General features: G+C 33.5%; 2 protein-coding genes across 2 annotated transcripts; both read left to right on the forward strand.

Annotated features, from left to right (window-relative positions):
- The first annotated feature begins 2,446 nt into the window (after positions 1-2,446).
- On the forward strand, positions 2,447-11,221 carry LOC147401805 (protein NRT1/ PTR FAMILY 5.10-like). Its single transcript, XM_086443217.1, has 3 exons — positions 2,447-2,879; positions 9,564-10,114; positions 10,310-11,221. Exons 1-3 carry the CDS (start codon positions 2,523-2,525, stop codon positions 11,136-11,138), a joined length of 1,737 nt encoding a protein of 578 aa, XP_086299343.1. The 5' UTR covers positions 2,447-2,522; the 3' UTR covers positions 11,139-11,221.
- Positions 11,222-14,316: 3,095 nt separating this feature from the next.
- On the forward strand, positions 14,317-23,140 carry LOC147401806 (protein NRT1/ PTR FAMILY 5.10-like). The gene is made up of 3 exons (XM_086443218.1): positions 14,317-14,757; positions 21,488-22,038; positions 22,234-23,140. Exons 1-3 carry the CDS (start codon positions 14,401-14,403, stop codon positions 23,060-23,062), a joined length of 1,737 nt encoding a protein of 578 aa, XP_086299344.1. The 5' UTR covers positions 14,317-14,400; the 3' UTR covers positions 23,063-23,140.
- Positions 23,141-24,214: the final 1,074 nt, after the last annotated feature.

The raw sequence follows: 24,214 nt of genomic DNA on the forward strand, positions 1-24,214 counted from the left end.
TATAATTTTAATTTTTGAAATTATGTGGAAGATCGGTACCCATCCATTTTCCAAACCTTGGATCAAACTTAAAAGTTGGTTTTTGAGGTTTTTATTATTATTTAGGATATGAGTTTTTCGATGAAACTAAGAGCGCTATGGTGTTGGATTGCTGATGTTGTAATCCATTTGAGCAAAAGGACTCTTAATAAGGCTTAAAGTATTATATAAAAAATCAACTTCGTGCATTCATCTTTCTATTTTTATTAAGAAATATGCTAAGTGCAGTAGTTTAAAAAATTAATATTTTCTCAAGGTCAATTATATATTAGAGAATAAAATATAGGATGGTTTGGACATACTATACTTTATTAGCAAAGAGGGGGTCAATAAAAAAATTAGATGTTACTTTTTTTTATGATAAATATTAATTAAGTTATCCATATGTTTTAAAATTGATGATGTGCCCGTTGACCTTGGTCTTCAACCTCCAACCTCCAACCAAAAGCCCTCACTTTTCTTCCCAAAATTAGTCATCTTTAATCTCTTTGGAAAAATCTTTTATTAGCATCTTTAACTTTAGAAAAATGCTAGTATCACCCACGATTGAGGTTCTCCATCACCACCACCATTGGGATGTTAGGGATTCCCCAAAAAATGTATCTTTAGAAATAAGTGTATTCATCGTTAGAAGAGCAGAATTGATACTTAGGAAATCTGCATTATTCCTCTTATCCTAACGGTTATGCAGATAGAGGGCCTCAACATTAGCTCCCAGGGCTTAAAATGTGTTGTACCCATGTTGTATCTAAGTATCTTCATATTCAAATCTGGATTTTTTTTACATGAATCTGAATTTAATTTGGATCCTACTAGCTAGGTAAATCATATACAAAAAGTTCTGTTTTTAGTTAAGTCGAACCTGAATTGACTCAAATTACTTGATTCAGGTTGGGTTGAGTAGGATAATTTTGGAATGTTAACATTTTTTCTAAGGTAATTATAAAAGCACCCTACAAATTAATAAGGGCAACCCGCACCATAGCCAATTTCTTGTCTTATATTGGTTAAAAGTTTTGAAATGGGCTGATTTTTGTTGAGGATGATTTCTATGAAGATGACATCATCCTCACAAAAAATCAGCCTATTCTTAAACTTCTAACCCCATCAAAACCGACTAAAAAAAGAGAGAAGATGATATACGATTCTTGAATTTGTTTTGATGGGGTTAGAAGTTTCAGAATAAGCTGATTTTTAGTGAGCATGATCTCTATGATGAAGAGATTATCCGCACAAAAAATCAGTTCATTCTGAAACCCTTAACCATATAATTCGCGGGATGACTTTCTAATTACTCTTTTTTCTATCATACTTTTTTGCTGATTGCTATACTCTTATTTTATCATTATAATCTTTTTATTTTATAAGAATTCATGTTTTATTAAAGTAGTAGAAAATGATACTTTGACAATACAAAGATATAATTTTTAAAACAATATATCATTCGGATCTCGACGAATATAGAGATGAATTTGCATCCCACTTGGATCAAGGGACATCAAATCATATTCGATCCCTTAGTTTATTTGGTTATGCTCTAGGATTTAAACCCACTAAATTCATATTTCAAATCATTATAAAAATTTTACTTATTTTATACCTTAGTGTGAATGGAAACTTTTAAAATTCAAATTTCAAAAGTTTTATTTTTGTTTGTTTCATTTCAAGTTTCAGATTTTAGATTTTGGAATCAAAATTTAGAAGTTTTGAACCAGCGATGAAAGACGTTGAATTAAACTTTTGAAGTCTGATTTATAATTTCCGGACTCTAGAAGTGTCATCAAACATAGCCTTAGTTGAGGCTAGAAAAATCATCAACTTTAAGATTCCATTCCATCTCCTTCAAATCTCAAGAGAAATAGGAGTACTTGTGAAGTAAAAAATGATGAATTCTGGATACAAAAATTTAAGGTTTTTTTTTTTTTTGACAAAAGGTTGGGGTGAGGTTGAAACTGGATTTAAGGTTGAATGGTGCTAATAAAATTAACTTATAATACAGGTTGAATTGATTGAGGACGACGGGTTTTTCGGAGGAAAGTCAAGGTTTTGTGGGAAAGAAATTGAAGTTGAGGGTATTTAGATAAAAAAATGTTGAAGATGATGATTTTTTTGGGAGGAAAATCATGAGTTTTTCTTAGCTGGTGGTTGAAACACAAGGGCATTTTTAGGTCAATAAAGTTGGTGATATTGAAGATGGATTTTGGGAGGAAAAAAGGGTTATTGTTACGTGTTGAAGTGGAGAGCGATCAATTTTCATAAATTTGAAAACGAAAGGTATCTCAAATATTTTACGAGAGAATGCGTGGAGAGAGCTCCAAAAACAAAAAAAATGGCAACTTATAGTTATAGGTACATCTGACAAATGTTTTTAAAATACTGATATTTTATTAAAAAAAGAGAAATATTTATAATATATAATTTTAATTTTATACTTTAGATTTTGATAGTGCGATCGAAGAGAGAGAGAGTGAAGGTGGTGAGAAATGGCGATCTCTGGTTCTGATGAAAGTGTTGCTCTGATTTGGCGAGAAGAGGTCGTTGATGGAGTGGTGGATTACAAAGGAAGGAGAATTAATAATAGATCTAAACATGGTGGATGGAGATCTGCTTCGTTCATTATTGGAGTTGAGATCATAGAGAGATTTGCTTACTATGGAATCTCATCGAACCTCATAACATATCTAACTGGTCCTCTTGGCCAATCCACGGTCTCTGCTGCAGTGAATGTGAACGCGTGGTCTGGTACATCATCTCTGCTTCCTCTAATTGGTGCTTTTGTTGCTGATTCCTACCTTGGACGATATTGGACCATCTTCTTCTCTTCTCTCCTTTACCTTCTGGTTCGTCTCTCTCTCTCTCTCTCTCTCTTTAACTTTCTTGATGCGTACACGATATCAACAGAGAAAATGAGAGGGTAGTGCTGATTTCTGAACTCAACCTTTGAGAGGGGACTCAAAAACTCACCGATGTGGTATGGCCAAAGAATAGTAGATTCTGTCCCTCGGGATACATAACCAATCGGACGGACCTCGTCTGTAATTGTGTCTCTCGAGCAAAATTGTTTACCTATGACATGTTGGTGAGTTTTTGAGTTTGACAGTCGGCTTGAATTCAAAATGTACCCTTATTTAAAGTGGACGTTCCGTTTTTTCTTTAGTTATGATAACCGGACTCCTCTGATCTGACTTACGCCCCCATCACATAACTGTAGATCATTTGTCTCGGGATATACAAATTTAAAAAAAATGATTTCACATATCTCGAGGAAATGATTAATGATTTTGTAATAGAAGGCATATATGAAATGGGATGTCAAAAATCATTATTTGATTTTTATTTTTCTGAATACCCTTAAGACATGGTAGTGCTTGCCCATTGGCATCCTTACAAATAATATTCCTTAGCCCATTAGGAAGATTCATTTTTGAACATCAAGAGAAAAGAGTACTGATTGCTCACCTTTTGTGTCTTGTCTCTCTTGTAACCTCTCACCATCCTTGTTGGCAATCTCTCGTTTAATTCGTGAAAACTTCATGAATTTGTTTTCAATGAAGTATTATTCTTCGGATTATTGAATTGTTCTAAATAATTCACGTATTTTAAGTTAAAAAAGAATAAAACGATTTTATTTTTATTATTATGAATTTTTATAAAATTTGATAAAAAGAAAAATACTACTTTAATTTGTTGTATGTTGTAAAGTGTAAACTTGTAAGTTGTAATATATAATACAAGTTTGACTTTAAAGCAATCATGCTTCAAAATTTTGGAAGAATCCATCTTTTTAGGTGACAAATGTCATTTTCATCTTAAAAAAAATAATGACATGCCCCCTTTACATTTATTTGAGATATCATCTTAATTTTTCAAATTGATGATTTGTCTATTGATTTTGATCTTTTTTTATAAATCAATGGAACAATAATCTCAATGCCCTCGTTATCACTACTATCATTATTATCATTATAACCATTTCATTACCATTACCATTAACACCAGCAATTTCATCACCGCTTTCACTATTAACGTATATGTTGCATATTTTCCATTTATTGACTTTTTGACCGAATTTTAGACTAGAATTTTGTAACTCAAAATCAAATAGAACTTGAATTTTTCACATATCAAATTTTTATAGTATTTGAAATTGCTAACGAGACTTACAATTGAAGCACACTAACGATGAGGGAGAGGATGAAGAGAATTAAAGCACAAAAAAAGAATTACTTTTATAACAAGAGAAGGCTGTTGACACAAATATTTAGAAGATTGGAAGTGGCCCCACATTTACATTTAACCTTACAAGTATTAAGGTCATTTTCATCAAAAGAAATAAAATTACATTCTCATCATTGTTGTAACCGTGTTAGAATAACTTTTTATTGTGTTATCTTCAAAATCAGTAGTTAATATTTCAAATTTCAAAATACTCTTACAATATATTGAATGATAAGTAATGATATACCATTAGATTATTTTAAAGTAATTATAATTTTTTTTAACTATTCATAAATCCTAATTATTGTAGGTCTTCGATGCAAACACACAGGTACTATTAAAGTAGTAAACATGCATGACTAAAAATTTTCATAAGTACTTAAAAAATTATTTTGAATAGACTACCTAATTTTCTATCATATTTAATATTTAGTATATTATTAGTTTTTGATAATTTAAAATATTAACTAAGGTGATTTTGAAGACAACATAACCAAAGGACATTTCTATAAATTTAAAAAACTCAAAACCAACTAATGTGATTATAAATATCACAAGGGTTTCAATGGGTCGGATCCCATTCCATTCTTGATGTTTGTAGAACCAGAACAATTTTATTCTTGTCAATTATGGTTTTGGTTATAAAATAAATGGAATAAAAAACGCCAAGAAATAAGTATACTCATCAATTCCAGCTCTCAAGAATTTTTTTTTGTTGATGATGAGGGTTCCAGACTCGTAGGTCCGACTAGCAAGGGTGAGACAAACTAGCCTCTACACTATATCTCACCCAAATCCCAAGGATACATGCAATGTCCTACAAATCACACATACCAGGTAAGTAAAGATAAATCTCCATGGGTGCCCAAGGTGGGGGTTTGAACTCAAGACCTCACCCATTTTGGAGGGATGCCTGGGTCACTGCGCCGAACGCTCATTGTAAAATATTTTTTTTTTTTTAAAATTAACATATAATCTACAAAAATATCAACTTAATTGCAATGTTTTTCTAATAAAGAAAAGAGTTCATGGTTTTTTTTTTTTTTTTTTATAAATAAAAATATATTCTCTTTACAAGTAATAAACTTTTAGAAGAGATGATCCATTTTAAGCTCCAACATAGAATTTATATGAAAAAAATGAAGAACTTTTATATAACATGTATTTATTTTAAAATATTAAAATCCTAAAATTAATGAAATATGAATTTTTTTTCAAAATAAACTGATTCCTTGTACCCATGGGTACCCATCAAATAGGACCTAATGGTTCCGATTTTTATGTTGTATTTTGGACCCAACTCTAATTGGTTCTAATAAAAAGGGAATAAGAAGCTTGGTTTTGGTTCCAATTCCAGATTGGTTTTGGTTAAATGGGTATCCATTAACATCCGTAATTGTAAGATGATAATTTTATTTTATTTTTGAAAATGATCTTGCTAATAACTAGGTTAAATGCAAAAGTAGCGACTTTTTGGTCTCCAAATTTTGGTGTCAATAAACTCTTAGGTTTTCTCTCGTTATAGAGTGATTTAGGAGATGACAAGAAACCCCACATTCATATTGGTCAAAGTGTACTGAAGCTACTCCCAATTTACAAAATAGCCACATTGAGGAGAAGATGCCTAAGAACCAATAGGAATATGGGTTTTTTTTGAGGTCTCCACAATTTCACTCATATAATAGTAAAGATGCATGTGCGTCTGCACATGCCACCTACAAGCTATGGGAACGGATCCTCTGTAGTGCAGTTTTCCTGTAGTTCCCTGTGCGTGGTTCAACGGTTGAGAGAATGTCATGTGCAAGGGACATCAAAATCCCACCATTGAAATTTGGGATTTACAATGGCCGTTCTCTTTCAATGCTGCTGATCAGGTTTAAAAAGAAATTTTTTTTCCAAAACTGATCTAAATCATGATCATAACCAGACTGATCTGTTAGTTTGTATTTTTCAACATGGATTCTTCACTACTTCAAGTGTACTAGAAGGAAATATAGGACAATTGCGTTACAACGAATCCGCTGCCACAAGCTAGACCCACTAGTTAGTTTTATTAAAATTAAGGAAAAATTACTTAATAGACCCTGCTGAAGGGATTGCTTTTTAAATGGACCATGAGTTTTGGGATGGTAACTTAACCACCCAATTAGTTAAAATCTTTCTTCCTAAATGGTTCCTCACCGGATAAAACAACAAACTCAAATTGTCAAGATCAACAAATCATCTCTACAAATTTGATGATTTGTTGATCTTCATAATTTGTGTTCGTCTTGACAATTTGAATAAATGTCGATCTTAATGATTTGAATTGTCCATCTTGAAAATCTGGATAATCGATCTCACCAACTGAAATGGGAGTAAGGGACCATTAAGAAAGAAAAAACTTGACTAAATGTACCTTGTAGACACCCCAATTTATCTGGATTGAGACGAGAGCTTTCGAAATCCAACGAGGTAAAGCCCGATTTATCAAGTCTTCAATTTTATCTAGTGGGGCCCGCCTCAGTATAGTCCAGCTCTTCAAATTTATTTTTTAAAGTTTAACAATAAGCTTGGTCATGGGTCAGCTATGACCTAGGATATTTTTCCTTTGGGCTATGAGTCACCTATGACCCTAACATATTTTGCACAGAACCTTGGGCAAGTCATCGACTCATACAATCTTGCATAGTAACTCATTTACCCTAGGTCTATTTAGTTAGACAATTTTGTTGGGGATTCGTGCACTTGAGTGCTCTAGATATTTTAAAGGAGATTACCCCTTAAATCCCCTATTAGTTGTTTGTTCTTCAAGAAAATCCCCATTTTTCCCAATGTCCTTACATTAATTTACATAATTTTCCCACTGAGGCATTCCAGTAATTCTCTTATTCTTCCAATCTTTACTTATAGTCAACCTTTGATCCTCACAAAAAATTAATTACCCTCTTGTCCTCATTTTGTTGAAGTACAATTAGGTAAATTGGCCCTTCATCCCAATCCATAATTCAAGGCTTTATCCACTACATTCTTTGCAAATTGACCAGAGTCAAGGCACCTTCACCCCTTCACCCACTCAATAGAATTCTTTAGAACCTTTAGGCTTTTTTACACTTATACCTTCAAGTTGTTAAGAGCCTTAACTAATGCAATTGTCTTAAAAATTCAAAATTCATATCACAATTGACATGCCATTGTTACTAGAATCTTTACAAATTAATCACATTCAAGGGACTTAGACACTTTCATCTTCCTCATAGAATTCTCTAGAACCTTATGAGTTATTACACATCTATCTTTTGATGATTATAATTAGTAAGACTCAAAGAGATGCAAAGACCATTAAGGACAAATTATTTGAGGGTATGTGAAGTCTTTCATTGAGATATTCTTAGGAATGTTTTGAAGTTATGAAAATTGGATACTTATATCCCCAAAAGTCTCCCTAGAATCGATAAATAAAGACCCATCCAAGGCAACTAGAGGAGGAAAGTTTAGTACTCAAAATTTTTGTCAAATTTGTTCCTTGAAGCCTTTTTGTACCCTAAAATTTTGTCCATTTGTTTCTTCACCTATTCTAAAAGCTAAGAGTAAGAGAAAGAAGAAGAGAAGAAGACTAAGGTGAGGTGCAGAGCTTCCCTTTCTATCACACTCTTCTTTTAGTTTTATGTACTTTTACTTTCATGCAATGTAGTGTAACTCTATTTCTTTATTTTCCTTATTTTGACATGGTTGGATTGAGAGTTAATCAGTGGGAGGATCCTGACCACTTATAACTCCAATTTTGTTTCAAGTTTCTTTCAATAAAACTAACAATAACATATTTCAATGGCTTGCTTGGATTGAAAGTTAATCCCTTTGTGGGAGGATTTTTACCACTATCAGTCCATTTTGAACTTTTAAATTTCTAACAAGTTATTTAATTCCAAGTATTTTTAAATTTCTAATTTGGATTTTTCTTGTAAATGATTTGAGGAGAGAGTAAGTCTCCACTATGTGAAGCAATCTCCATTTTCTAAGTCCATTCAATAAGTTCTTTCATGGAACATAACATGCATACATCATAACACATACCACTTTACTTTTATTTTAAAAAGTTATAAGTTAAAAATGTAGATATTTTTAGAGCTATATTTAATACTCTAAGCCAACAAAAATAGTCCCCTACTGGATACAACTCCATTTAAAGATGAAGGTTCCCTTAAGGATATGCCCCATCCATGGACATGTCCTAATAGAAAAGAAAAAAACGTACTCCCTAGTGTGTAAAAAAGTTTGGAATAAGTGCTTGGATGCCAAAAATGTGAGATTCATTTTGATTTCCATCATAACCTCAAGCCTACAAAATTTTCTGCAAGCATATATTTTTGTATATGACTTGTTCATTGACTTCTTTTGCAAATCTAGAGGTCGAACAATATTTCATTTGATTCCTAACTACTCCACCATCTCCTCTAACTTCAAAAACTTTAAAAAATCATATTTTTTTTATATACTTTATTTCTAGCTAACCTTTGGTTACCATGTATCTACTTGATAGGTGAGACAATGTGCCTAATACCTCCCTTGTATCAAAATCAGACCTCCTTACCCTTAACCTCTATGGTTAGACTACATTTGAGTCACCAGAAGCTACAAAATGAATTTTAAAAAACATGTTTTATAGTGTCTATTCCTACCTTAACTTATTAAATGGTGGCGACTCCTAAACCCACGTAGATGACGTCTAAATCCTATGAACCTTCACATATCTACATACCTGATTCAATTGATTAGAACAAACCTACGGGCCAACCGACCAAGGAAATTAGTAGAACCTAATCAAACTAAGTTAAGCTCCCCCCTCCCCCCACCCACTGCCCATCTGTACCATCAAGTTACCTTGAAAAAATTAGGGCCGATTAAAAAGAAGTCCCTCATGCGGTGTCTATTAAGTAATTTTTCCTAAAATAAAATAATAGTACATCTTGCCCGAGGAGCATTCAACATTGTTGATCCTAGGTTGATGTATTTATTAGGGTCGTGAAATGCCTCGTGGCACACTCCTTTGTATCCCCTAGGTTTTTGAGTGCTTCATCCTCCATTTTGGTGGACTTATAAACTTAAATTTACTTGTTCGTAATTTCTAGCCAATGAATTTATTCAATTTTTTTATCATAGATGTGGAAATTCAACAATTCTTACTTTTAAATATATTAAATTTGAGGAATGGTCATCAATGGTATGAAAAATAATCATGAACACATATTTCATTACATCATCATCATAGGTAAACCATAGGTATTTTCCATCAATAAATATTATCTTCATGTTGGATGAAATTACAGGGACTCGGATTGGTAACTCTATCTTCTGTTCTTACTTCCCTAAACTCATCTGACTGCCAAAACACTGAGAACAACATCTCTTGCTCTTCTCCTTCTACCCTCGAAGTCATCTTTTTCTTCTTCTCTTTGTATCTAGTGGCAATTGCACAGGGTGGACATAGGCCATGTGTCCAAGCTTTTGGAGCCGATCAATTTGACGAGCGAGACCTATATGAGAGGAAGTCGAAGAGTTCATTTTTCAACTGGTGGTATTTTGGCTTATGTGTGGGTTCCTCTATTACAATCTTGATCATGTGTTACATCCAAGACAACCTGAATTGGAGTATTGGATTTGGTATTCCATGTGTTTCAATGGTAGCATCACTTGTTGTTTTCTTACTCGGATACAAGACTTATCGTTATAGTTTCAAAGAAGATAAGTGCAGCCCATTTGTTCGAATCACTCAAGTGTTTGTAACAGCAATAAGGAATTGGAGAGTCACCCCTTCATCCACTATTGTGCTAGAGGAAGCAACGCAAATGTCCCCCAAAGTTGGTGCTCACCAATTCAAGTAAGAGAAATGAATTTCTTTCGCTTATTTCGGGACAACAAAACATGAAGTCTTTTATGTAAATCTTGTGTTTCTTGATTGGTCTAGGATTCATATTATTGACCTAATACAAGAAATTATGCACCAGCTTTTAAACTAGTTTACTATAATCGAATTTGACATGCAATTACAAGGTTTATTTTCTTTATGACACAGGTTTCTTGACAAAGCATTGATTGTAGAATCAGATAGTCCCGATGATTCAACAAAAGGTTGGAAAGTGTGTAGCATTAGCCAGGTCGAAGAAGCGAAGTCTGTGTTGCGGTTGGTTCCAATATGGGTTACATGTTTAATGTACGGGGTAGTATTGGCACAAGTCTCGACCTTCTTCACTAAGCAAGGGAGCACCATGGACAGATCAATAGGATCAAGCTTTCAGATACCAGCTGCGTCACTACAGGCAGTTACAGGAATGTCAATTGTTCTTATCATTCCCATCTACGACCGTTTCTTTGTTCCTATTGCTAGGGTCATCACAGGGAAATCCTCAGGGATAACAATGCTTCAGAGAATTGGTTGTGGAATGTTTTTAACTGTGATCTCCATGGTGGTGGCAGCTCTAATTGAGAAGAAAAGGCTTAAAATTGCTCTAGATTTTGGGTTGGTAGACATTCCAGAAGCGACAATTCCTATGAGTGTGTGGTGGTTAGTTCCTCAATATATCTTGTTTGGAATTGTTGATGTCTTCACTATTGTGGGATTGCAAGAGTTTTTCTACGATCAAGTGCCGGATGGGTTAAGGAGTCTAGGCCTCGCCCTCTACTTGAGCATCTTGGGAGTAGGGAGCTTCCTAAGCAGCTTCCTTATTTATGAGATTGAGAAGGTGACTGGTGCGGGCGGTCGAGATAGTTGGTTTTCGAACAACCTCAACCGAGCACATTTGGATTACTTTTATTGGCTTCTTGCAGGACTCAGCGCCATAGATTTGGTTGTATACTTTTATTTTTCAAAAAACTATATCTATAGTAGGGCAACTACAATATGATGGGGATAACCATGGCTCAATTGTCATTACTAGTATTATTATTGATGAGGATAAGAATCCTCTGTTCTTAAAATCTTTGCTTGTTGAATTATAGACATCAACAAATTATACTCACCTTTTAAAAAAAAAAAAAAAAACAAAAAAAAAAAAACCCTATAGTTCGTCCCATCAAACACATTCATGGATTATTTTTGTGAAAGAAATCGGATGGAAAAAATCAATGTCGCTATGACATCAATGCAAAATCCATTTTCTATGGATATATTGTATTTTTACCCCATGATTATTCACTTTTGAAGAACAAAAGGAGGAGTGACTAACAATGGCAATCTTGCCAACAACTATGGTTTGTAGCGTAAATCTCTCGAAAAAAGGGCAGTGATGGTCGCAATCTGGTCCAAAGGTAACTTGTATTGACATTAATGGTGATCCTGTCCATTACCTTTAATGTTTGGTCCAAAGTCAATAAGGGAAGTAGTAGACTTCCTCCACGCATACTTCATGAAAATTAGACCCAATGGGGCTAGAGAAACAAGGAAATTTGAGAACCTTTCTTTAAATATATATTTTTTTGTTTTTTGGTTTGGGGATACGAATTTTTTGATGAAACTTAGAGTGCTATCAGGGGCGGATTTAGAGTGAGGGCACTTGCCCCCACAAGAGTTTTCAAATTTTATAGATTAATGTGCTATGGCCAGATTTTTACAGTGGATAAAGAAATATTTTACCACTATTGCCCCCACAAATTTTTTTTTTTTTTTTTTTTTTCACTCTGAGTTGCCCCCACAACTATTTTTTTCTACTCTTGATTGCCCCCACATGAGCAAAATCTTGGCTCCGCCCTTGAGGGCTATGGTGTCGTATTACTTTGTTAATAAGGAAAGGGTATCACAAATATTAAAAATCAACCTCATGCATTCTTCTTTCTATTTTTTTTATAAAGAAATATGCTAAGTGTGTTAGTTTAAAAATTAATATTTTCTCGAGGCTAATTATATATTAGAGAATAAAAATTAGGGTGGTTTGGACATACCATATTTTATTAGCAAAGAGGGGGTCAACAAAAAAAAAAAAAAAAGATCTTACTTTTTTTTAATGATAAATATTTAAGTTATCCATATGTTTTAAAATTGATGATGTGACCGTTGACCTTGCTCTTCAAAATAGACTAATGAAAAATGATCAAATCTGCTCATCTTCAACCTCCAACCAAAAGCCCTTACTTTTCTTCTCAAAATCAGTCATCTTTGGAAAAATCTTTTACTCACATCTTTAACTTTAGAAAAATGCTGGTATGACCCACGATTGAGGTTCTCCATCAACATGACCATTGGGATGTTAGGGATTCCCAAAAGAAAATGTATCTTTTAGGAATAAGTGTATTCATCTCTAGAAGATTAGAACTTATGCTTAGCAAATCTGCAGTTTTTATCTTATCCTAACGGTTATGCAGATAGAGGGCTTCAACATTAGATCCCAAGGCTTAAAATGGGTTGTACCCTTGTTGTATCTAAGTATCTTCATAATGAGGTCTGAAATTTTTTACATGAATCTGAATTTAATTTGGATCCTAATAGGTAAACCGTATCCAAAATGTTCTGCTTTCAGTTAAATCGAACCCGAACCAACTCAAATTACTTGATTCGGATTGGGTTGAGTTGGATAATTTTGGAATGTTAAACATTTTTTCTAGGGTAATTATAAAAGCACCCTACAAATTAGTAAGGGCAACCCACACCTTAGCTAATTTCATGTCTTATATTAGTTAAAAGTTTCGGAATGAGCTGATTTTTGGTGAGGATGATCTCTATGAAGAGGACATCATTCTCACTAAAATTCAGCCTATTTTGAAACTTCTAATCCCATCAAAATTGATTTACAAAAATAAAAATAAAATGGATGATGTATGATTCTTGAACTTATTTTAATGGGGTTAGAGGTTTTAGAATGAGCTGATTTTTAATGAGGATGATCTCTATGATGATAAGATCATCCTCACCAAAAATCAGCTCATTCTGAAACTCTTAACCCATATAATTGGTGGGATAATTTAATAATTACTCTTTTTTCCATTATACTTCTTTGTTGATTGTTATACTTTTATTTTATCATTATAATCTTTTTATTTTATAAGAATTCATATTGTATTCAAGTAGTAGAAAATGATACTTTGAAAATATGAAAAATATAAATTTTAAAATAATATATCTTTCAGATATCAACGAATATATGGATGGATTTGCATCCCACTAGGATCAAGAGACATCAAATCATATTCGATCCCTTATTTTATTCGGATCTACTCCAAGATCTAAACCCATTAAATACATATTTCAAATCATTATAAAAATTTGACTCATTTTATACTTTAGTGTGAATGGAGGTGGTCAACTTTTAAAATTCAGACTTCAAAAGTTTTATTTTCGTTTATTTCATTTCAGGTTTTAAATATCAGATTTAGAATCGAAGTTCAGAAGTTTTAAACCAGCAATGAAAGACGCTCGATGAAACTTTTGAAGTCTGATTTCTAGTTTTCAGACTTTAAAGTGTTATCAAACATAACCGTAGTTGAGGCTAGAAAAGTCCTCAACTTTAAGCTTCCATTCCATCTCCTTTAAATCTCAAGAGAAATAGGAGTACTTGTGAAGTAAAAAATGATGAATTTTGAACATAAAAATAATTTTTTTTACAAAAGGTTATGGTGAGGTTGAAAATGGATTTAAGGTTGAATAGAGCTAATAAAGTTAATTTATAATACAGGTTGACTTGATTGAGGACGATGGGTTTTTCGGAGGAAAATCAAGGTTTTGTGGGAAAGAAATGAAGATGAGGGTATTTAGTTAAAAAAAAATGTTGAAGATGATGCTTTTTTTGGGAGGAAAATCATGAATTTTTCTTAGCTGGAGGTTAAAAACAAGGACATTTTTAGGTCAATAAAGTTGGTTAGATTGAAGATGGATTTTGGGAGGAAAAAAGGGGTTTTCTTTTTTATTGTTAGGTGTTGAAGTGGAGAGCGATCAATTTAAAAACGAAAGGTATCTCAAATATTTTACCAGAGAATGCGTGGAGAGAGCTCCAAAACCAAAAGAATGGCTAGTTATAGGTACATCTGGCAAATGTTGTTTAAATACTGATATTTTATTAAAAAAGAGAAATATTTATAATATATCATTTTAATTTTATACTTCAGTGTTTGATAGTGCTATCGAAGAAAGAGCGAGAGCGAGAGAGAGAGAGAGAGAGTAAGAGAAGGTGGTGAGAAATGGCGAACTCTGGTTCTGATGAAAGTAGTGCTCTGATTTGGAGAGAAGTGGTTGTTGATGGAGTGGTGGACTACAAAGGAAGGAGAATTCATAATAGATCTAAGCATGGTGGATGGAGATCTGCTTCGTTCATTATTGGAGTTGAGATCATAGAGAGATTTGCTTACTATGGAATCTCATCGAACCTCATAACATATCTAACTGGTCCTCTTGGCCAATCCACGGTCTCTGCTGCAGTGAATGTGAACGCGTGGTCTGGTACATCATCTCTGCTTCCTCTAATTGGTGCTTTTGTTGCTGATTCCTACCTTGGACGCTATTGGACCATCTTCTTCTCTTCTCTCCTTTACCTTCTGGTTCGTCTCTCTCTCTCTCTCTCTTTAACTTTCTTGATGTGTACACGGTACCAACAGAGAAAACGAGAGTTAGTGCTGATTTTTGAACTCAACGTTTGAGAGGGGACTCAAAAACTCACCGACGTGATATGACTAAAGAATCGTAAATTCTGTCCTTTGCGATACATAACCGATGTGACGGACCTGCCGTCGGTAATTATGTATCCCGAACAAAAGAATCTACTGTTCTTTACTCATGACATGTCGGTGAGTTTTTGGGTTAGCCAGTCAGGTTGAATTAAAAAATCATTAATCTTTAGTGAAAGACTATTATTAAATTGACAATATTAAATTTACCCCGTGCAAAATGTACCCTTATTTAAAGTGACATTCCATTTTTCTTTAGCCGTGATAATCTGACCTATACTCCCATCATTTAATCGTAGATCATTTGTCTCAAGATATACAAATTTAAAAAAAAATGATTTTACATATCCCAAGGAAATGATCTATGATTATGTGATTGGGGACATATATCAAGGGGGATGTCAAAAAATCATAATTGGAATTTTATTTTTCTAAATATCCTTAAGACTAATGATAAACTGACATTCTTTGTAGGCTCTCTAACGTGGTAGTGCATAATACCATAGATATTTTTCTTGTGAATCTCGAAGTAAAAGATCTATGGTTCTATGCATGCCACACTGAAGAGCGAACAAGGAGTGTCAATTTATTACAACTCTATCCTCAAAATTTTAAATAATTAGATCAAAATTTAATAATTTGGGATGGCAATTTAAACATGATCTACGAAGAAGTCTCGAAAATGACATGAAATTAATGAATTTAGATCAAAAGTCTAATTGGGTTTGAGTTATGATAGTGTCGACCCACATTTAACACGATTATTAAATGGGTCATGCCTAGGGTACGGATGTCAACCCACATAACCCATTTTGACACGGTTAGTTATTTTTTTCATTAACATATTTAAATCATGAAATTTGTGAGGTATTTCAAATATCAATAATTATTTAAAGATTTTTAAAATTGTCTATTTTTTTTTAAATTTTGTTATATTTTTTGATAATATATATATTTCAAATTTTACAAAATATAGAAGAAGTTTTAGGATATTTTTCAAATAATTAAGGATGAAGTTTTTAGTTGGGAAATAAAAACACTCTCCTTACTTTGTTAGTAAAGAAAGTTTTTTAACTACATTACCTTGTGGCATCTAAAATCATGATCCGATGCACTATAGAGGATAAAATTCTGAGAACTTTAAAGTTTTTATGCGTGGTTGTTTGACTTTATTTTTTATAATGATATTTTACTTTTGATGGTGAAAATGTAACTTATTTTTTTTTTACTAAAGATTATAATTTTATTGAGCATATTACACAGGTCAAGTCGGGTTACGTATTCAATAAGTGTTTGAGTTTGAATTTAAATTTTTGATAAGATTATTAAATGGGTCGGGTCTGAGTTGGGTAAAATTTCAGAATATTGTTACCTCAACACAACACGAACATGACTTGATCCATTGCACCAATTAATAATGTGATTTTTTTCTTGTGAATTAAGGTGAATTTTATTTTCTTCTTCTTCATTTTTTTTTTTATATTAAAAATATCCTTAAAAATTTATTACATCAAAATTTTACCATAACATTCATAAAAAATGGACGTTGACTTTTGATTAAGGTTAAACCTAATCTTGCACTTTGGCTCACTTCATAATCTCAACATACAAAACATCTCATCCAAACAATTTCGGTAGTTGTTTACGATTATGATTAGCCTCATATAAAATCCTAAACCCAAAAAATAGAAATCTAAAACCAAAAAAAAAAAATGAGAGAACTTCTATTGGTACCCACCCAACTTTCACATTTATCTTAACTATGCATTTGTCTTCATTATTTTTAATTGGGATGTAATAAGTAAATGTTGAGATGCCAATAACAGCTCTCAAAATAAAATATAAATTTAGATATAGAAACCACTTGCCTTGATTCAGTGCCTAATGCATGTGCAGTGCAGAGTCAATTGCAGTGCAATCTCAATTATTAATTTCTCTTCTTTATTTTATTTTTCTTCATGATCTAACACTTTTAAAATGGACGGCCACCAAACCTCCAATGTTAAACAAATTGTCAACGGCTTGGTTTTTCCTTTTTAGTTGATGTGGTATTTTCCTAACTGTCTAAAAGTGCTACAGGTAATACTCGCTACGGAGGATCCAAGGAAGCAGATCCTCTGTAGCAAGTATTTCGTGTATCACTTTATCCACACTGCAAAAACTAACACGAAAAGAAAAATAAAACCTCAGCCCTCTAATATTTAGGTCTTAGATCTGATTTAATTAAAAGAAAATTGAAATTATGTTTTTTTCTTCATGACCCAACACTTTTAAAATGGATGTGGCATTCTCCTAACTGTCTAAAAGCGCTACAGGAAATATTATTCGCTGCATAAGATCCAATTCCAATGATTGGGTTCTTCTTGGGGAAGTCATTAAGTCAATCAATATTTGATTTTAATCTATATGGGACAAAACTTGTAGACATTTTTTTAAAAAAGATTAAAGGGGGTTAGCAGACCCCCCAACGAAAAGAGAAGAAACTACACCATGTCATACGCATCCTTACAAATAATACTCCTTAGCTCATTAGGGAGATTCATATTTGAACATCAAGAGAAAAGTGCATTGATCGCTCACCTTTTGTGTCTTGTCTCTCCTATAACCTCTCACCATCCTTACTAGCAATCTCCTGTTTAATTCATGAAAACTTCACGAATTTGTTTTCAATGAAAGTATTATTCTTCGGATTATTGAATTATTTTAAATAATTCACGTATTTTAAGTTAAAAAAGAATAAAATGAATTGTTATTTATTTATTTATTTATGAATTTTATGTCTTTAACGAATTTTTATAAAATTTGATAAAAAATTTGTTGTATGTTATAAAGTGTAAAATTGTAAGTTGTAATGTGTAATACAAGTTTGACTTTGAAGCAAACATGCTTCAAAATTTTGGAGGAATCCATCTTTTTATGTGACAAATGCTATTTTCATCTTTAAAAAAATAATGACATGTCTCTTTATATTTATTTGAGATATCACTTTAATTTTTCAAATTGATGATTTGTCCATTGACTTTGATCTTCTTTTATAAATTAATAGAACAATAATGTCAATGCCCGCATTATCACCACAATAATTATTATCATTACAACTATTTCATTACCTTCACCATTACCATTAACACCACCAATTTCATCACCACTATCACTATTAACATCACTGTCATATCATCGAATATTTTATTTTTGATATTTTTGAAATGAGAAGGATGATAAATGTGCGTCTGCACAGGCCACCTACAAGCTATGGGAACGGATCCTCTGTAGTGCAGTTTTCCTGTCTTTCCTATGCGTGGTTCAACGGTTGAGAGAATGTCATGTGCAAGGGACATCAAAATCCCACCATTGAAATTTGGGATTTACAATGACCGTTCTCTTTCAATGCTTCTAAAGGGATTGCTTTCTAAATGGACCATGAGTTTTGGAATGGTAACTTAACCACTCAATTAGTTAAAATCTTTCTTCCTAAATGGCTCCTCACCCGATAAAACAACAAACTCAAATTGTTGAGATAAACAAATTTGATGATTTGTGGATCTTGATAATTTGAGCTCATCTTGACAATTTGAACAAATGTCGATCTTAATGATTTGAATTGTCCATCTTGAAAATTTGGATAATCGATCTCACCAATTAAAATGGGAGTCGGGGATCATTAAGAAAGAAAAAAAAATTGTGTATTTGTAGACACTCCAATTTGTCCGGATTGAGATGAGAGCTTTTGAAATCCAGTGAGGTAAAGCATTGATTTATCAAGTCTTCAATTTAATTTAGTGGGACCCACCTCAATGGAGTGCAGCTCTTCAAATTGATTTTTTAAAGTTTAATGATAAGCTTGGTCGTGGGTCACCCATGGGTTAGGATATTTTTCTTTTGGGCCATGAGTCACCCATGGCCCTAACATATTTTGCACAGAACCTTGGGTAAGCCATCGACTCATGCAATTTTGCATAGAAACTCATCTACCCAAAGGTCTATTTGGTTAGACTGTTTTATTAGGGATTAGGGCACTTGAGTGCTCTAGATATTTTTAAGGAGATTACCCCCCTAAACCTCCTATTAATAGTTTATTCTTCAAGAAAATCCCCATTTTTCCACTATGCCCTTACATTATGCTTTACATAATTTTCCCACTGAGGTGTTCTAGTAATTCTCTTATTCTTCTAATCTTGAATTATAGTCAACCTTTGATCCCCACAAAAAGTCAATTACCCTCTTGTCCTCAGTTTGTTGAGGCATAATTAGGTAAATTGGTCCTTCATCCCAATCCATAATTTAAGGCTTTATCCACTACATTCTTTGCAAATTGACCATAATCAAGGCACCTTTACCCTTTTGCCCACTCAATAGAATTCTTTAGAACTTTTAGGCTTTTTACACTTATACCTTCAAGTTGTTAAGAGCCTTAGCTAGTGCAATTGTCTTAAAAATCCAAATTCATATCACAAATTACATGCCATTATTACTAGAATCTCTACAAATTGATCACATTCAAGAGACTTAGACACTTCTATCTTCCTCATAAAGTTCCCTAGAACCTTATGAGCTATTACACCTCTACCCTTTAATGATTATGATTAGTACGATTCAAAAAGGTGTAAAGACCATCAATGACAAATTATTTGAGGGTATGTGGAGCTTTTCATTGAGATATTCTTGAGAATATTTTGAAGCTAAGAAAATTTGATACTTATATCCCCAAGGATCTCCTTAGAACTTATAAATAGAGATCTATCCAAGGTAATTGGAGGAGGAAAGTTTAGTACTCCAAAAATTTGTCAAATTTGTTCCTTCAAGCCTTTTTGTACCCCAAAATTTTGTCCATTTGTTTCTTCACCTATCCTAATAGCTAAGAGTAAGAGAAAGAAGAAGAGAAGAAGACTAAGGTGAGGTGTAGAGCTTCATTTTCTATTTTTATATAGTTAAACCTCTCTAAATCTCCCTTTCTATCACACCATTCTTTTAGTTTTATGTACTTTCACATTCATGCAATGTAGTGTAACTCTATTTCTTTATTTTCCTTATATTGACAAGGTTGGATTGGGAGTTAATCAGTGGGAGGATCCTTACCACCTATCACTCCAATTTTGTTTCAAGTTTCTTTCAATAAAACTAACAATAACATAGTTCGATGGCTTGCTTGTTTTGAAAGTTTATCCCTTTGTGAGAGGATCCTTACCACTAGAAGTCCATTTTGAACCTTTAAATTCCTAGCAAGTTATTTTAATTCCAAATATTTTTAAATTTCTAATTTGGTTTTTTCTTGTAAATGACTTAAGGAGGAAAGAGTAAGTTTTCACTATTTGAAGCAATCTCCATTTTCTAAGTCCATTCAATAAGTTGTTTCATGGAACATAACATGCATACATCATTACACATACCACTTTACTTTTATTTTAAAAGGCTATGAGTCAAAAGTGTAGATATCTTTAGATCTATTTTTTACACTCTAAACCAACAGAAATAGTCCTTAGTGGACACAACTCCATTCATAAAGTGAAGGTTCCCTCATGAACATGTCTCATCCATGGACATGTCTTTAAAACCTAATATACAAAAACATACTCCCTAGTGTGTACAAAAGTCTGGGATAAGTGCTTGGAGGCCAAAAATGTGAGATTCATTTTGATTTCCACAAAAACCTCAAGCCTACAAAAAATTTCAGCTAGCATATATTTTGTTATATGACTTACTCATTGACTTTTTTTGCAAATCTAGAGGACGAACTATATTTCATTTGATTCTTAACTACTCTACCATCTTCTCTAACTTCAAAAATCTCAAAAAATCATTTTTTTTTACGTTATTTCTGGCCATACACCTACTTGGTAGGTGAGATAAGGTGTCGAACACCTTCCTTGTATCAAAACCAAACCTCTTTAACCTTAACCTCTATGGTTAGACCACATTTGAGTCACCAGAAGTCATAAAATGAATTTTAAAAAACATGTTTTATTGTGTCCATTCACACCTTAGCTCGTTGAATGGTGACGACTCCTAGACCCGCGTAGATGAGGTCCAAATCCCATCAACCTCCACATATCTACATACCTGATTCAATCAATCAGAACAAGCCTTCGGGCCAACCAACCAAGGAAATTAGTAGAACCTAATCAAAGCAAGTCAAGCTCCCCCCTTCCCCCACTCACTGCCCATCTGTAACATCAGATTACCTCAAAAAAATTAGGGACGATTAGAAAGAAGTCCCTCATGCGGTGGTGTCTATTAAGTAATTTTCCCTAAAATAAAATAGTAGTACATCCTACCCGAGGAGGCTGATGTATTTATTAGGGTCATGAAATGCCTCGTGGCACACTCCTTTGTATCCCCTAGGCTTTTGAGTGCTTCATCCTCCATTTTCGTGGACCTATAAACTTAAATTTATTTGTTTGTAATTTCTAGCCAATGAATTTATTCATTTTTTATCATAGGTGTGGAAATTCATCAACTCTTACTTTTAGATATATTAAATTTGAGGAATGGTCATCAATGGTATGAAAAATAATCATGAACACATATTTCATTACATCGTCATCATAGGTAAACCATTGGTATTTTCCATCAATTAATATTATCTTCATGTTGGATGAAATTACAGGGACTCGGATTGGTAACTCTATCAGCTGTTCTTACCTCCCTAAACTCATCTGACTGCCAAAACACTGAGAACAACATCTCTTGCTCTTCTCCTTCTACTCTCCAAGTCATCTTTTTCTTCTTCTCTTTGTATCTAGTGGCAATTGCACAGGCTGGACATAGGCCATGTGTCCAAGCTTTTGGAGCCGATCAATTTGACGAGCGAGACCTAGATGAGAGGAAGTCGAAAAGTTCATTTTTCAACTGGTGGTATTTTGGCTTATGTGCCGGTGCCTCTATTACAATCTTGATCATGTGCTACATCCAAGACAACCTGAATTGGAGTATTGGATTTGGTATTCCATGTGTTTCAATGGCAGCATCACTTGTTGTTTTCTTACTTGGATACAAGACTTATCGTTATAGTTTCAATGAAGATAAGTGCAGCCCATTTGTTCGAATCGCTCAAGTGTTTGTAACAGCAGTAAGGAATTGGAGAATCACCCCTTCATCCACTATTGTGCTAGAAGAAGCAATGCAAACGTCCCCCAATGTTGGTGCTCACCAATTCAAGTAAGAGAAATGAATTTCTTTTGCTTATTTCGGGACAACAAAACATGAAGTCTTTTACGTAAATCTTGTGTTTCTTGATTGTTCTAGGATTCATATTATTGACCCAATACATGAAATTATGCACCAGCTTTTAAACTAGTTTACTATAATCTAATTTGACATGCAATTACAAGGTTTGTTTTCTTTATGACACAGATTTCTCGACAAAGCATTGATTGTAGAATCAGATAGTTCGGATGATTCAACAAAAGATTGGAAAGTGTGTAGCATTAGCCAGGTTGAAGAAGCGAAGTCTGTATTGCGGTTGGTTCCAATATGGGTTACATGTTTAGTGTACGGGGTCGTATTTGCACAAGTCTCAACCTTCTTCACTAAGCAAGGGAGCACCATGGACAGATCAATAGGATCAAGCTTTCAGATACCAGCTGCGTCACTACAAGCAGTTACAGGAATGTCAATTGTTCTTATCATTCCCATCTACGACCGTTTCTTTGTTCCTATTGCTAGGGCCATTACAGGGAAATCCTCAGGGATAACAATGCTTCAGAGAATTGGTTGTGGAATGTTTTTAACTGTGATCTCCATGGTGGTGGCAGGTCTAATTGAGAAGAAAAGGCTTAAAATTGCTCTAGATTTTGGTTTGGTAGACATTCCAGAGGCGACAATTCCTATGAGTGTGTGGTGGTTAGTTCCTCAATATATCTTATTTGGAATTGTTGATGTCTTCACTATTGTGGGATTGCAAGAGTTTTTCTATGATCAAGTGCCAGATAGGTTAAGGAGTCTAGGTCTCGCCCTCTACTCGAGCATCTTAGGAGTCGGAAGCTTCCTAAGCAGCTTCCTTATTTCTGAGATTGAGAAGGCGACTGGTGCGGGCGGTCGAGATAGTTGGTTTTCGAACAACCTCAACCGAGCACATTTGGATTACTTTTATTGGTTTCTTGCAGGACTCAGCGCCATAGATTTGGTCATCTACTTTTATTTTTCAAAATACTATATCTATAGTAGGGCAACTACAATATGATGGGGATAACCTTGGCTCAATTGTCATTACTAGTATTATTATTGATGAGGATAAGGATCCTCTGTTCTTAAAATCTTTGGTTGATTTATAGACATCAACAGATTATACTTACCTTTCAAAAAAAAAAAATTCCCTATAGTTCGTCGCATCAAACACATTCAGGGATTATTTTTTGAAACAAAATGGACAGGAAGAAATCAATGTCGCTATGTACATCAATGCAAAATCCATTTTCTATGGATATATTGTACTTTGACCCCATGATTATTCCCTTTTGAAGAACAAAAAGAGGAGTGATTAACAATGGCAATCTTGCCAACAACAATGGTTTGTAGCGTAGATCTTGCGAAAAAAGGGCTGTGATGCTCGCAATCTGGTCCAAAGGTAACTTGTATTGACAATGGTGATCCTGTCCATTACCTTTAAAGTTTGGTCCAAAGTTGATAAGGGAAGTAGTAGACTTCCTCCATACATACTTCACGAAAATTAGGGGAAACGATGAAATTTGAGAACCTTCCTTTCATTTTTTATTTTTTAGTCCACAAGGGGATTGAGATCCAAGTTGACTTCATGAGTGTTGAAACCAAGGTCTTGGATATGGAAGTTTTGTGGATTGAGATGGTGCATGTTACTTACATCATTTAAGGTGAAGTCTTCAATTTTGGAGTGTTGGAAGTTGATGTTCATCCAAATTAATGAACAAAATCCATAATGGCTACCCTATACCAAATGCATTTGATTAAACATTGCTTCTATGTCTAGACATTACTCTCAAAATTTCCATAGGGTATGCTTTATATTTATTTTCCCAAAAGAATCATCAAATTAAAATAGGGTATTTTAGCAAAAAACCCTATAAAATAAACGATATTAGTGATACCCTACCCCCCGAATGCAAGATGAGGTTTGCCCCCTGAACTTTCGTTGATCTAGTCAAAATGCTTCCAACATTTGTTCAATTTATGGTCTACTATCTAAATATCCAAACTACCATTATAACATTTAAATAACCAAAATACCATTGTTTTAATTGTAAGAATAAAAAAATCTAATCTAATCTGAACTGTTGAATTACAAAAATCTAATCCCTATTTTTTTTAATTAATATAATCCTTTGCTCATTTAGAAAAAAAAAATAATAATCATGAAATT

This window comes from Akebia trifoliata, chromosome 5 (genome assembly GCF_017979445.1).
Source record: "Akebia trifoliata isolate Shusen 1 chromosome 5, ASM1797944v1, whole genome shotgun sequence".
Lineage (NCBI taxonomy): Eukaryota > Viridiplantae > Streptophyta > Magnoliopsida > Ranunculales > Lardizabalaceae > Akebia > Akebia trifoliata.

Bases quoted from the DNA above. Each gene is read 5' to 3' on its own strand.
- LOC147401805 (XM_086443217.1), top strand. From the start codon at position 2,523: ATGGCGATCTCTGGTTCTGATGAAAGTGTTGCTCTGATTTGGCGAGAA. The intron at 2,880-9,563 runs GTTCGTCTCTCT...ATGAAATTACAG, and splicing joins CTTCTCTCCTTTACCTTCTG to GGACTCGGATTGGTAACTCT. The intron at 10,115-10,309 runs GTAAGAGAAATG...TTTATGACACAG, and splicing joins GTTGGTGCTCACCAATTCAA to GTTTCTTGACAAAGCATTGA.
- LOC147401806 (XM_086443218.1), top strand. From the start codon at position 14,401: ATGGCGAACTCTGGTTCTGATGAAAGTAGTGCTCTGATTTGGAGAGAA. The intron at 14,758-21,487 runs GTTCGTCTCTCT...ATGAAATTACAG, and splicing joins CTTCTCTCCTTTACCTTCTG to GGACTCGGATTGGTAACTCT. The intron at 22,039-22,233 runs GTAAGAGAAATG...TTTATGACACAG, and splicing joins GTTGGTGCTCACCAATTCAA to ATTTCTCGACAAAGCATTGA.